At 37.6% G+C, this 13,138-nt stretch overlaps 1 protein-coding gene across 3 annotated transcripts in view; it reads right to left on the bottom strand.

The window, feature by feature from the left end:
* UGGT2 (UDP-glucose glycoprotein glucosyltransferase 2) overlaps positions 1-13,138 on the bottom strand; it is a 274,645-nt gene that overhangs the window by 167,616 nt on the left and 93,891 nt on the right. For all 3 annotated transcript variants that reach the window (XR_008493479.2, XM_054447364.2, XM_063651063.1), the window contains exon 12: positions 12,238-12,388. Coding sequence is in view for 2 of the 3 variants with exons in the window: in XM_054447364.2 (XP_054303339.2) it covers positions 12,238-12,388 (151 nt within the window). In the remaining variant the exon portion in view is untranslated. The remainder of the gene's footprint in view (positions 1-12,237; positions 12,389-13,138) is intronic.

The raw sequence follows: 13,138 nt of genomic DNA on the forward strand, positions 1-13,138 counted from the left end.
ATGATTCAGCAATTCTACTTCTAGGTATATACCCACAAGAACTGAAAGCAGAGATTCATACAGGTACTTGTACATCGAAGTTCATAGCACAGCATTATTCACAATAGCCAAAACTTGGCAGCAGTGTAAATGTCCAACAGATGAATGGATAAACAAACTGTGGTACATACATTCAATGAAATATTATTCAGTCTTAAAAAGGAACAAAATTCTGATACATGCTACAACATGGCTGAACCCTGAAAACATTATGCTAAATGAAATTAGCCAGACACAAAAGAACTAATATTGTATAATTCCACTTATATGAAATATCAATAGGCAAATTAATAAAGATAGAAAGTAGATAGCGCTTACCAGAGTCTTCAGGAAGAAGGGTATGGGGATTTCATGTTTAATGTGAACAGAGCTTCGTTTGGGATAATGAAAAAGTTCTGAAAATAGTGGTGATGGTTGTACAACACTGTGAATGTACTTAATGCCACCGAACGGTTAAAAGAGCAAATTTTATGCCATGTATATCTTACCTGAATAAAAACTACTTTGTGACAATCTCGTGGGACCACAACCTTTATGGAGGGTGGGCTCCAAAACCAGCTATACTGCTTATGGACTGGAATTTCTGGGGTTTGGGGCCTGTGGTAGTCTTGACAAATTAACAGTCTTATCAGTGCTTATGAAGAGATAGTCTGCTGAAAGCAGCAGGGTGGCAGAGAAGGGAGGTACACCATCTGAGACTGATATCTGAAAGCTTGCCAGAATATGAGAGACAACTCAGGGAAATGGGGCTTTGCAGAGTGTGGGGACAATGGGAGCAGCATAGGGGTTAAAAGTCCAACTGCTCCTCCACACACAGAGTGACTGTACTTCACTGCCAAGCTTAGAAGCAAGCTAGGATATTATTTTACAAAGAGAATTGGAAGGTTTCTTTATAGGTCTGTTTACTATGTCTAGAATAGCTTTGACAATTACTGCCCTAATTTTCTGTGTGACTCTCTCTCAGCATTCTTTTCTACAAAAGCTAAAAAGCACAAATTCTTAAATATCAGATACAAGTATTAAGATTACTTACAAGGTCATTTGTTTTTCTGACATAACATTTTTAGAAAAGACATCTGCTATTGAGATTAAAGACAAAGTAAAAGTAAAATCTAGCCAATGAAAGAATACAGTCTAAAGAGTGGTAGAAAACAGTAACAAACATCTATATAACAAGTCACTTCGTGTTCTAGAAAACACAAATGATAACTAATTAGTAATTTGTTATTTATCCTGAATCTGAAGTTTCTGATGTTCAGGGAATATGGCGTTTCTTTCGGGCTGCTATAGTCCTTTGGCTCTGAGAAGGCAGATAATTTTTTTTTTTTTTTTTTTTTTTTTAAGACGGAGTCTTGCTCTGTCACCCAGGCTGGAGTGCAGTGGCGCGATCTCGGCTCACTGCAAGCTCTGCCTCCCAGATTCATGCCATTCTCCTGCCTCAGCCTCCTGAGTAGCTGGGACTACAGGCGCCCGCCACCACATCCGGCTGATTTTTTGTACTTTTAGTAGAGACGGGGTTTCACCGTGTTAGCCAGGATGGTCTCCATCTCCTGACCTCGTGATCCACCTGCCTAGGCCTCCCAAAGTGCTAGGATTACAGGCGTGAGCCTCCGCTCCTGGCCGAAGGCAGGTAAGTTTATGAGCAGGAAGGTTTTTCAAGTAAGACAAAATTAACTATAATAACTGAGATGCTTCAGAGGGAATCCCTTACATTTTTATATAAAACAATTAGCAAAAATTTCAGAGAGGATTTTTCCCCTTAAAACCTTTTTTTTTTGTTTTGTTTTTAAGAAAGGGCTTCAAGATGGCTGAATAGATGTATCTGCTACTTGCCTCTTCCATAGAGAGGAACCAATATAGTAAGCAGATAATCACACTTCAACTAGGTCGTCTAAGGGAGAACACTGGAATTCACCACAGAAGTGACAGGAAAAACCGAAAGCAAGAAAGGAGAGGGAAATAAGGCAGACTGCTAGGCTGGGATTGGCTGGAAGCCTAGAGAGGTTCCCTAATGCAAGGAAAGTGTAAGTGAGAGACCCTCAGCAGTCCACGTTTCCACTACGGACTCCTACCAACCTAACCATGGAAAAGCCCCTTGACCCTTATGGGCTCTGAGACTAACAGAGGGAGCTACCTGGAGATTGCACAATGCCACTGATCCAGAGAGGGAGCTCATGCCCAGTCCCACAAACCCCTGAGTCCTAAGCCACTGCAGTATGGCATCATTTTGAGAGCCCAGCTCCCACAGACTGTGTCCTGCCCTGGGGCCTAATAGCCCCTGCATCTCCATATCTCTGGGGTCCCACTGACATTCCCTGCGAGGGCCAAGGCAGAACCACTGGCAGTCACACTGCCTCCCCAGCAGCGGGACAATCCCACATTTCCATGTACCTGAGGACAAATTCCATTTGCTGCAAACTGTGTGTGTGTGTTTTGGGGTGGGGGGGCATAGGATGAGCAAAGCATGCCCCAGCCACCTGCCTCCAATTGCTCCTATTGCAAGTGACTTCACCCTCCCCAGTAGCAGAACAGCAGCACAGCTGCTGCTGCCTCTACCTGAGCATCCACCTATGGCCGGTGGATCATCCCGCTCTCCTGCTGCCCACCAACCATAGCCAGAGCCTGAGTGTACCAACATGGGACCTAAGAACCATCTTGCCTGGTTCTATCACCCCCAGTACCTGAGCATGCTGTCCAGGGACCCAGGGACCGCCCAGCACAATCCATTACCATTGGCATCTGAGCACACCTCCCAGTGTCATGCCCACCCAACCTGCCACTACCATCACCTCAGGGCCTGGGCAATGGCTGACCCAGCCCATCACAGCTACTGCCAACACTGGCATGGACCCTTAGATCCTAGAGAATTGTCCCGCCACTGCTACTGCCATTGCCCATGCCACAACCACTGCTCAGGTGCTCAAGAACCTATCCACCACTGTCATTCCCAGCACCCAAGCAAGTCATCTAGAGGCCCAAGAATCAACCTCCCTGCACCTGCTAACACTGGTGCCAGTGTACACCACCCTGGGGTCCAAGGCTCAACCCACCATTGCCACCTATAAGGTCCTAAGTCTGGCCCAACTGGTGTCCCACATTTCAGCAAAACTTCATCACAGCCTCCACTAGCAACTGTGCTATAAGCCACCTAGGAAACAGAGACACCACTGACGCTGTTTACGGATGAAGAAATCATACAGAGATTACCCTACTGCACACATTGAGAATCAATGCCAAAAAGTGTCCTATGCAACCAACACCATAGATAAATGGTCAGGAAAAAGTCTTCCCCTAACAATGGAAATTTAAAAAAATGGAATAAGTAACTGTTACACCAGATGCACAGATGTCAGCATAAGGACACAGGAACATAAGCAACCTCCAAAGGAACACAGTAATTCTCCAGCAACAGATCCCAATCTAAAAGACATTTATGAAATCCCAGAAAAACAATTCAAAATATTGAAATTAAGCTCAGTGAGCTATAAGAATACTTTAAAACAATCCAAAAATATCAGAAAAACAATTCAGGAAATAAGTGAGAAATTTACCAGAACCAAACAGAAAATTCATTGAATGAAATGTAAAATGTATTGAAAAGCTTCAGCAGTGGACTAGATCAAGTAGAATCAAGAATCTCAGAATTTTAAGACAAGACTTTTGAAATATCCCAGTCAAATAAAAATACACACAAAAAAGAATAAGCAAAGCCTATGTGACATATGAGACACCATAAAGTGACCAAATATTTGAATTTTTCTGTCCCAGAAGATTAAAAAAAGAAAACCTATTTAATGAAATAATAGATAAAGACTTCCCAAGTCTAATGAGATTTAGATATCCAGATACAGGAGGCACAGAGATTCCCAAATAGATACAATTCCAAAAGGTTTTGCCCATGGCAAATTATAGTCAAACTGTCAAAAGTTAAAGAGAAAGATTTCTATAAACAGCAAGTGAAAAGCATCTAGCGGGAACACCCATCAGATTAACAGCAGATTTCTCCACAGAAACCTTACAGGCCAGGAGAAAATGGCATGTTATATTTAAAGTCCTGTAAGAAAATGCCTGCCAGTTGAGGATACTATACCCAGCAAAGTTATCCTTCATAAATGAAGGAGAAATAAAGTCTTTCCCAGACAAGCAAAAGCTGAGGGAATTCCTCACCACTAGACCAGCCCTGCAAGAAATGCTTAAGGGAATCCTATACCCAGAAGTGAAAGAATGGTATCTACCATCCTGAAACATAAATACCACTGGTAGAACAAACCACTGAAGTCAGAGAAAAGATTCAAATGTTACCAATACAGAAAACCAACAAGACACAATTGTTACAGAGAGAGAGAGAGAGAAACAGAGAACACACAAAATAAACAGAAATCAACTAATACAATGACAGAAATAAGTCCTCACATATCAATAATAACCTTGAATGTAAATGAATTAAACTTTACACTTAGAAGATACAGTCTGTATCTGAATGGCTGAATGGATTAAAAAACATGACCCATCCATACACTGCCTTAAAGAAACTCATCTCACTTGTAAAGAGATATATAAACTGGAAGTAAAGGAACGGAAAAAGATAATCCATGCAAATGGAAACCAAAAGCAAGCAGGAATATCTATACTTTTATCAGATAAAACTTTAGGTCAAAAACAGTTAAAAGGACAAAGATGGTCATTATATAATAATAAAGGGATAAATTCTTCAAGAAGGTAAAACACTCCTAAACATATATGCACCCAAACACTGGAGTACCTACACGTATAGAGCAAACATTATTACAGCTAAAGAGAGAGAGAGACTCCAAAACAATAATAGCTGGAACCTTCAACACCCTACTCTCAGCATTACCTAGATGGAAAATTGAAAAGAATACTGGATTTAAAATGTACATTTGATGAAACAGACTTTAGAAATTTACCCAATATTTCATCCAATAGCTACAAAATACACATTCTTCTTACCAGCAGATGGAATATTCTCCAGGATACACCATATGTTGGGACACAAAAACAAGCCTCAATAAATTTTTAGAAATTGAAATCATATCAAGTATTTTCTCAGACCACAATGGAATAAAACTACAAATCAATAACAAGAGAAACTATGGGAGCAATACAAATACATGGAAATTAAACAACATGCTCCTGAATAACTACTGGGTCAAGGAAGAAATGAAGGAGGAATAAAAAATGTCTTGAAACAAATGAAAATGTAAACACAACATACTAAATCCCATGGGATACAGCAAAAGCAGTGCTAACAAAGAAGTTTGTAGCAGTAAGCTCTTACATCAAAAAGGAGAAGGATTCAAATAAACAATTTAATGATGCAGCTCATGGAACTAGAAAAGCAAGAACAAACCCCAAATTAGGAGAAAAAATAAATAAGATCAGCAGAACTAAATGAAATTGATACTAAAGAAAAAATACAAAGGATCAACAAAATGAAAAGTTTGTTTTTTGAAAAGATAAACCACTTGACAGACTAATCATGACAGAGAAGACCTCCAAAAAAGTCAGAAATGAAGAAGCACACTGATACCATATAAACAAAAAAGATCATCAGAGACTATTATAGAAAACTATATACTAACAAACTGGAAATCTTGGAGGAAATGGATAAATTCCTGGACACATACAACACACCAAGACTGAATTAAGAAGAAATAGAAAGCTTGAACAAACCAATAATGAGTAATAAGATTCAATCAGTAATAAAAAGTCTCCCAACAAAGAAGAGTCCAGGACTAGATAGTTTTACTGCCTAATTCTACCAAACTTTCAAAAAAGAACACAAATTCTCCTCAAATTATTCCCAAAAAAATGAAGAGGAGAGAATTCTCCCTAACTCACATTCTATGAAACCAGCATTACCCTGATACCAAAACCAGATGAGGACACAATAATAAAGGAAAACCACAGGCCAATATTCCTGATTGTATTAGTCTGTTTTCATGCTGCTGATAAAGGCATGCCCGAGACTGGGTAATTTATACAGGATAAAGGGTTAAAGGACTTACAGTTCCATATGACTGGGGAGGCCTCACAATCACGGTGGGAGGCATGGAGGAGCAAGTCACATCTTATATGGATGGCAGCAAGCAAAAAGAGAGCCTGCTCAGGGAAACTCTCCCTTACAGAGCCATCAGATCTCATAAGACTTATTCACTATCATGAGAACAGCATGGAAAGACCTGCCCCCATGATTCAATTACCTCCCACTGGGTCCCTCCCACAACACATGAGAATTCAAGATGAAATTTGGGTGGGGACACAGCCAAACCATATCACTGATGAACACAGATGCACAAATTCTCAACAAAATACTAGCAAGCCAAATCCAAAAGCATATCAAAAATATAATACACCATGATCAAGTGGGATTTACCCCAGAGATGCAAGGATGGTTCAACATACACAAATCAATAAATGTGATACATCACATCAATAGAAGGAAAAAAACCATATCCTCTTAATAGATGCAGAAAAAGAATTTGATTAAATTCAACATTCATTCATGATTAAAAACTCTAAACAAACTAGGCACCAAAGGAATATACCTTAGCATAATATAAAGGCCAGAAATGACAAACACACAGCTAACATCATATGCACTGTGGAAAAGCTGAAATGTTCTAAGAACTGCAACAAGACAAGGATGCCCACTTTCACCACTCCTATTCAATGTGGTACTGGAAGTCCTAACCAGAGCAATCAGACAAGAAAAACAAATGCATCCAGATTGGAAAAGAGGAAGTTAAACTGTCCCTCTTTGCACACAACATGATTGTATATCTAGAAAAACGAAGGACTCCACCAGAAAATCTTAGAACTGATAAATTCAATAAAGTTGCAGGATATAAAATCAGCACACAAAAATCAGTAGTGTTTCTATACACAAATAATGAAATAGCCAAAAAAGAAATCAAAAGGGTAATCCCATTTACAATAGCTGCAAAAAATACTTAGGAATTAATTTAACCAAGGAGGTAAAAGATCTGTACAAGAAAAACTATAAAACACTGATTGAAAGAAATGGAAAAAGACAGAAATAAATGGAAAAACATCCCATGCTCATGGTTCAGATGAATATTAAAATGATGATACTGCCCAAAGCAATCTATAGATTCAATGCAATCTCTATTAAGATATCATCATTTTTCAGGGACAGAAAAAAAATCCTAAAATTCGTATGGAACCAAACAAGAACCTGAATATCCAAAGCCAAAACTGTATGCATCACACCACCTGATTTGAAAATATAGTTACAGTAACCAAAACAGCATGGTATTGATATAAAGACAGACACACAGACCAATGGAAGAGAATAGGGAATCCAGAAATAAATTCATGTATTTATAGCCAACTGATTTTTGATAAAGGTGCCAAGAACATACATTTGGGAAAGGACACCCTCTTGAATACATGGTTCTGGGAAAATTTGATATCCATATGCAGAATAATGAAGCTAAACCACCATCACTTACCATGTACAGAAATCAACTCAAGATGGATTAAAGACTTAAACATACCCCAAAGTATAAAACTATCAGAAGAAAACATAAGGCAAACACTTTTGGACATTGGTCTAATAGGTAAAGATTTTATGGCTAAGACCTCAAAAACACAGACAACCGAAGTAAAAATAGACAAATGGGAAAAAGCTTCTGCACAGCAAAGGAAAAAAAATCAACAGAGTGAAAAGCAAGCCTGTTCGATGGGAGAAAATATTTGCAAACTATTCCTACAGGGACTAATATCAAGAATATACAAGGAAGTTGAACAACTCAACAATAAAATAAACAAATAATCTTATTTTTAAAGGGGTAAAATATCTGAATTTCTCATAAGAAATTATACAAATGGCAAACAAGTATATAAATAACGTTCAACATCACTAATTATTAGATAAATGTAAATAAAAGTGACATGGAATATCATTTTACCCCAGTTAGAATGGCTATCATTAAAAAGATAAAAGAATAGCAGATGTTGGTGAGGATGTGGAAAAAAGGAACTCTTATAGATAGTTGCTGGGAATGTAAACTGGTATAACCACAATGGAAAACGCTATGGAGATTTCTCAAAAATCTAAAAACTGAACTACCATCCAATCCAGCAATCCCATTATGAGGTATTTTTTGAAAGGAAAAGAAATCAACATCTCAAAGAGATACCTGCACTTGCATGTTTATTATAGCACTATTCACGATAGCAAACATATATAATCAACGTAAGTGTCTATCAACAGATGAATGGATAAAGACTATATGGTATATACTCACAATAGAGTATTATTTGGCCACAGAAAAGAATGAAATGTCATTTGCAGCAACATGGATGAAATTGGAGGTCACTGTGTTAAGTGAAATAAGCCAGACACAGAAAGACCAATATCCCGTGTTCTCACTCATAAGTGGGAAATAAAAATATTGACCTCATGGAGTTAGAGTAGAATGATAGATACCAGAAGCTGGGAAGGGGGTGCTGGTGGGAGGGGTTGATGAAGAGAGGTTAGTCAATAGGTACAAACAGTTATCTATACAGTTAGATAGAAGGTATAAATTCCACTATTCAACAGCAAAGTAGGGTGACTACAGTTAGCACCAATATATTACATAATTCAAAGTAGCTAGAAAAAAGGACTTGAAATGTTCCCATCACATAGAAATGATAAATACTGCCAGTGACGGATACCCCAAATACACTGATTTGATCATTACACATTTTACATACATAAGAAAATATCACATGAATCTCATAAATATGTAAAATGTTTATCAATTTAAAAAAAACAAAAAACTATTTTCTTATGATCATGTAAATAATACATACCCATGGTAAAAAGTTTGGAATTCACAGAAGAACATGATGAAAAAAATTAAAACTACCCATTAAACATCACCCATTAATGCCTTAAATTTTGATATATTCCCTTCTGATCTTCTGCCCATATTTTTACACGACATAATTCTATATTTTTTACTTAACAGAATCATTATCTTAAGTCATATTTATAAACATAATTTTCATGTCAATAATACTCGATTGTGTGAATGTAAAATTTATAACACTTCTCTGTTAGATAACTAACTAGTTTCTACTTTGTTTTCAAAATATGTAGTGATAATCATATCTTTGGGCACAAAGCTTTTTTTCCATTTCCCACTATTTTTTTATGATAGTTTCCAGGAGAGAAATTACTAGATAAACTATGTATCATTATAAGGGCACCATAGTCATAACCTTTTTTTTTTTTTTGAGATGGAGTCTTGCTCTGTTGCCAGGCTGGAGTGCAGTGGCACCATCTCAGCTTACTGCAACCTCTGCCTCCAAGGTTCAACGTATTCTCCTGCCTCAGCCTCCCAAGTAGCTGGGACTACAGGCACGTGCCACCACACCCAGCTAATTTTTGTATTTTTAGTAGAGACAGGGTTTCACCATTTTAGCCAGGATGGTCTTTATCTCTTGACCTCATGATTCGCCCACCACGTCCTCCTCAAAGTGCTAGGATTACAGGCGTGAGCCACCACACCCAGCCCTTTTTTTTTCTTTTTTTTTTTTTGAGATGGAGTCTCACTCTATCGCCCAGGCTGGAGTGCAGTAGTGCGATCTTGGCTCACTGCAACCTGCACCTCTCAGGTTCAAGTGATTTTCCTGCCTCAGCCTCCCAAGTAGCTGCGACTACAGGCACGTGCCACCACACCCAGCTAATTTTTGTACTTTTAGTAGAGACAGGGTTTCACCATGCTGGCCAGAATGGTCTCAATCTCCTGACCTCGTGATCCGCCCACCTTGGCCTCCCAAACTGCTGGGATTACAGGCATGAGACACTGTGCCTGGCCAGGCATAACTTTTTAAAAGGATATGCTGATTTACACGTCCTCAGTTAAATTCTAGTTTTTATCAATAGGTATTGAGCTATTATTTCATAGTGGTTATTATTAGGGTATTTACATTTTTATGTTATTGTGAATAAATCATTATCTTCCAAATAGATTTTGAAAGAAAAGCTTTTGATCTTTATCATGTCACTTCAAAATCCATTTTATTAAAGCCTTTTATTATACCTTTCTTTGAGGAGTTTCAGTTATACGATCTTGTCACGCAACACTTTTATTTTCTCATTTCTAATAGTTACTCCTTTTATAATAACATTAAATCATAAGGATAATTATATTGATCATGTTGTAATTGTAATGCTTCCAGGTTTTCATCATTAAAAATGATGTTTTTTGTTGTTTTCAGATAAATAGTTACTTATTCATTTAGGGAATATTTATATTTATTGAATACCTACTAAAACCAGGGACATAATGGTAAGAGAAAAAATGAAACAAATTTCTACCTTCAAGAACTTTATATATAGTCTAATAAAAAACAGATATAAAAGCATCACAGGATAAATGTAAAACTATAACTGTGCTAAGTATACAAATGGATTAATAGTTCTGACATATAATGTATGTATATGTGCTGATATAATATGGATACTTGTCCCCACCCAAATCTCACGTTGAATTGTAATCCCCAATGGCAGAGGTAGGGCCTGATAGGATGTGTTGGGTCATGGGGGCAGATTCCTCATGTCTTGGTCTTGTCTTTGAGATGTGAGTTCTAGCAAGACCAGGCTGTTTAAATGTATGGCACCTACCCTCCAACATTCTCTCTCACTCCTGTTCTTGCCATATGAGATACCTGCTCCCTCTCTGCCCTCTGCTGTGAATTAAATCTTCCTGAAGCCTCCCCAGAAGCCAAACAGATGTTGGCACCATGCTTCCTATAAACCCTGCAGAACGGTAAGTCAAGTAAACTTCTTTTCTTTATGAATTACCCAGTCTCAGGTATTTCTTTATAGCAAGGTAAGCATGGCCTAATACATGTGCTATACCCATACATGTATACATGTATGAAGAATCACATTATACACATATACGTGTGTGTGTATGAAAGGGTTAACTCAACAGGCTTGGGTTGCTCACACCTTGGATATTCCCAAGAAGGGTCTGTTTACATGACTGTCTCTTGACTGGGTCCTGATAATTAAGCTCTTGGAATGTTCTGATTGATAAAAGAGTGTTTTGCACAGTTAGGACCCTGAGCCATGCTGTAGCAGTTCCAGCAGTTTGTCTAGAGTTTATACGATCTGAGTTATAATAAACATCTGCTTTTCCTCAGTCTGGAGCTTCAGCCACTGATGGCAGGTACAGAGAGCCACTGTATGTCTACATGATGGATCGTCTCTCACAATCTTGAACTCAGGCTCAAATAAGTGAGCTTCCCTGGTAGGGAGCACTTTGCCCACATTGTCACATACCACATTAAGCATACAACTCCACTAGGAGGGAACTCTTGGAAGCTTATACCTGGTTTACTCTGCACTTCACCCCTGCTGATTTTTGCACATCATTTTGCTCTACTAAGCCATAACCATGAATATAACAACTTCTGGGTCTTGCAAGTCCTTCTAGCAAATCACTGGATTAGAGGGTGGTCTCTGGGGATTCTCTAACACAATGTGTAGATTTAAAAAATCATCTGGATTGTTAAGGAAAGTTTCTCTCAGAAAGGGCTATTTCAATCTAACTTTGAAAAAGGAATAGGAGTTAACTGGATAAAGAAAAAAAAGTGCTTTCTAAGCATGAGATAAAGGATAGCGGTGAAAAGAACGTTTCACAGTCTAAGAAATGAAAGGTGAGAGCAGCCATCTGCAGCCTCATAGGCCATACTGAAGACCACTTCTCTGCTTAAGCAAGAAAGGGTGATATGATCAAATGTTTTTCAAAAACATCACTTGGGCTGTAATACACACATCAGAACCTTTGGAGGCCGCTGCAAATTGTTTAGGCAGGACTTTCATCATGTTAAGGTAGTACTTTTATACACCTCAAATTTTAACTATGTATTTGGTGTCTTGTTGTTATTGTTCATGTGGTTATTCTGTTGTTATTTCTGAAGGTGGAAAGGACACTGAATGAGAGTGAGTAGGTATTCTTGTGACAAAACAGAGACTATGAAGGAGAAGGAAGCTGCAAGTGGGAGAGGAGATGGGTCTATAGTTTTACTTTCTCTTTTCAATGAACTGTTCCAAAATGCTGACATTTATCATCAGGGCTGCCGATACTTCGTTTTATGTTAAGCCTTAAGTATACTACAGGTTTTAGAACAAGGAATAGCATAAGCACTTACCATTATAGAAGAATGTCGAATATCTAATACATAAGTATATTCCCAAATGTGTGAATTTAATTTTAAAAATTTGCTCATATCTTCCCCATTGATCCCAAGATTGCGAAGGCCATTCATCATTTTTCCTTCTAATTTCAGCATATCCAAAATACTATATATTCAAAGAAAAAAAAGTTTCATTTTGATTTTCCAAATTAAAAACAAAACTTTTAAAGTTTGATAGACTTCTTAAAGCATTAGAAATGAGATTTTTTGGTATCTTCATTAATAGCAGGAAAAATATATTAAACTCATTAAGAAATAAGGCAAATAATTCTAATTAGTTATTGAGAGTAAACTTACATACATTTTAATGGTAGTAAAAGTTTATGATTATATAAAAGATAAAACAACAAAGACTATTGTATTCTTTATCGAAGTAGTGAGGATATGATCAGCCCTGAGAAAGCCAAAAATGAGAAAAAAAATATTAGGTCACTCTTTTGACAAACCTACTACAAAAATAATGTAAGATCAAACAAGACATAAAGTATAAAATTCTAATACAGAGGAAGCTCCATTAAATCATGAAGTTCACATGTGTTTGAATACAAATTTAAATTTTTTATTACATATAACTTGATAGTTCTTAAACATAATAGAAAGTATTACTGTAAACAACAACATCAACTATAACCCCATTGACAACAAATTGGGGAATCTAAATGTTTAAACTACTCTTCATCAAGTCTGTGGCTGAGGCAACTATTCAGAGGCAAAAATATAAAAGGGACTCTTTAATGGGCTAGAACAGAATGTTTTAATGTAGATATATAAGACCCTGCTTATGTACTTCATCAGTCCTACTTGCCTTTCTCCCCAGTCGAAGTCACATGTTCCTACTGTCTCAGCCTCCCTGGGG

The sequence above is a fragment of the Pongo pygmaeus genome, chromosome 14, assembly GCF_028885625.2.
Source record: "Pongo pygmaeus isolate AG05252 chromosome 14, NHGRI_mPonPyg2-v2.0_pri, whole genome shotgun sequence".
NCBI lineage: Eukaryota > Metazoa > Chordata > Mammalia > Primates > Hominidae > Pongo > Pongo pygmaeus.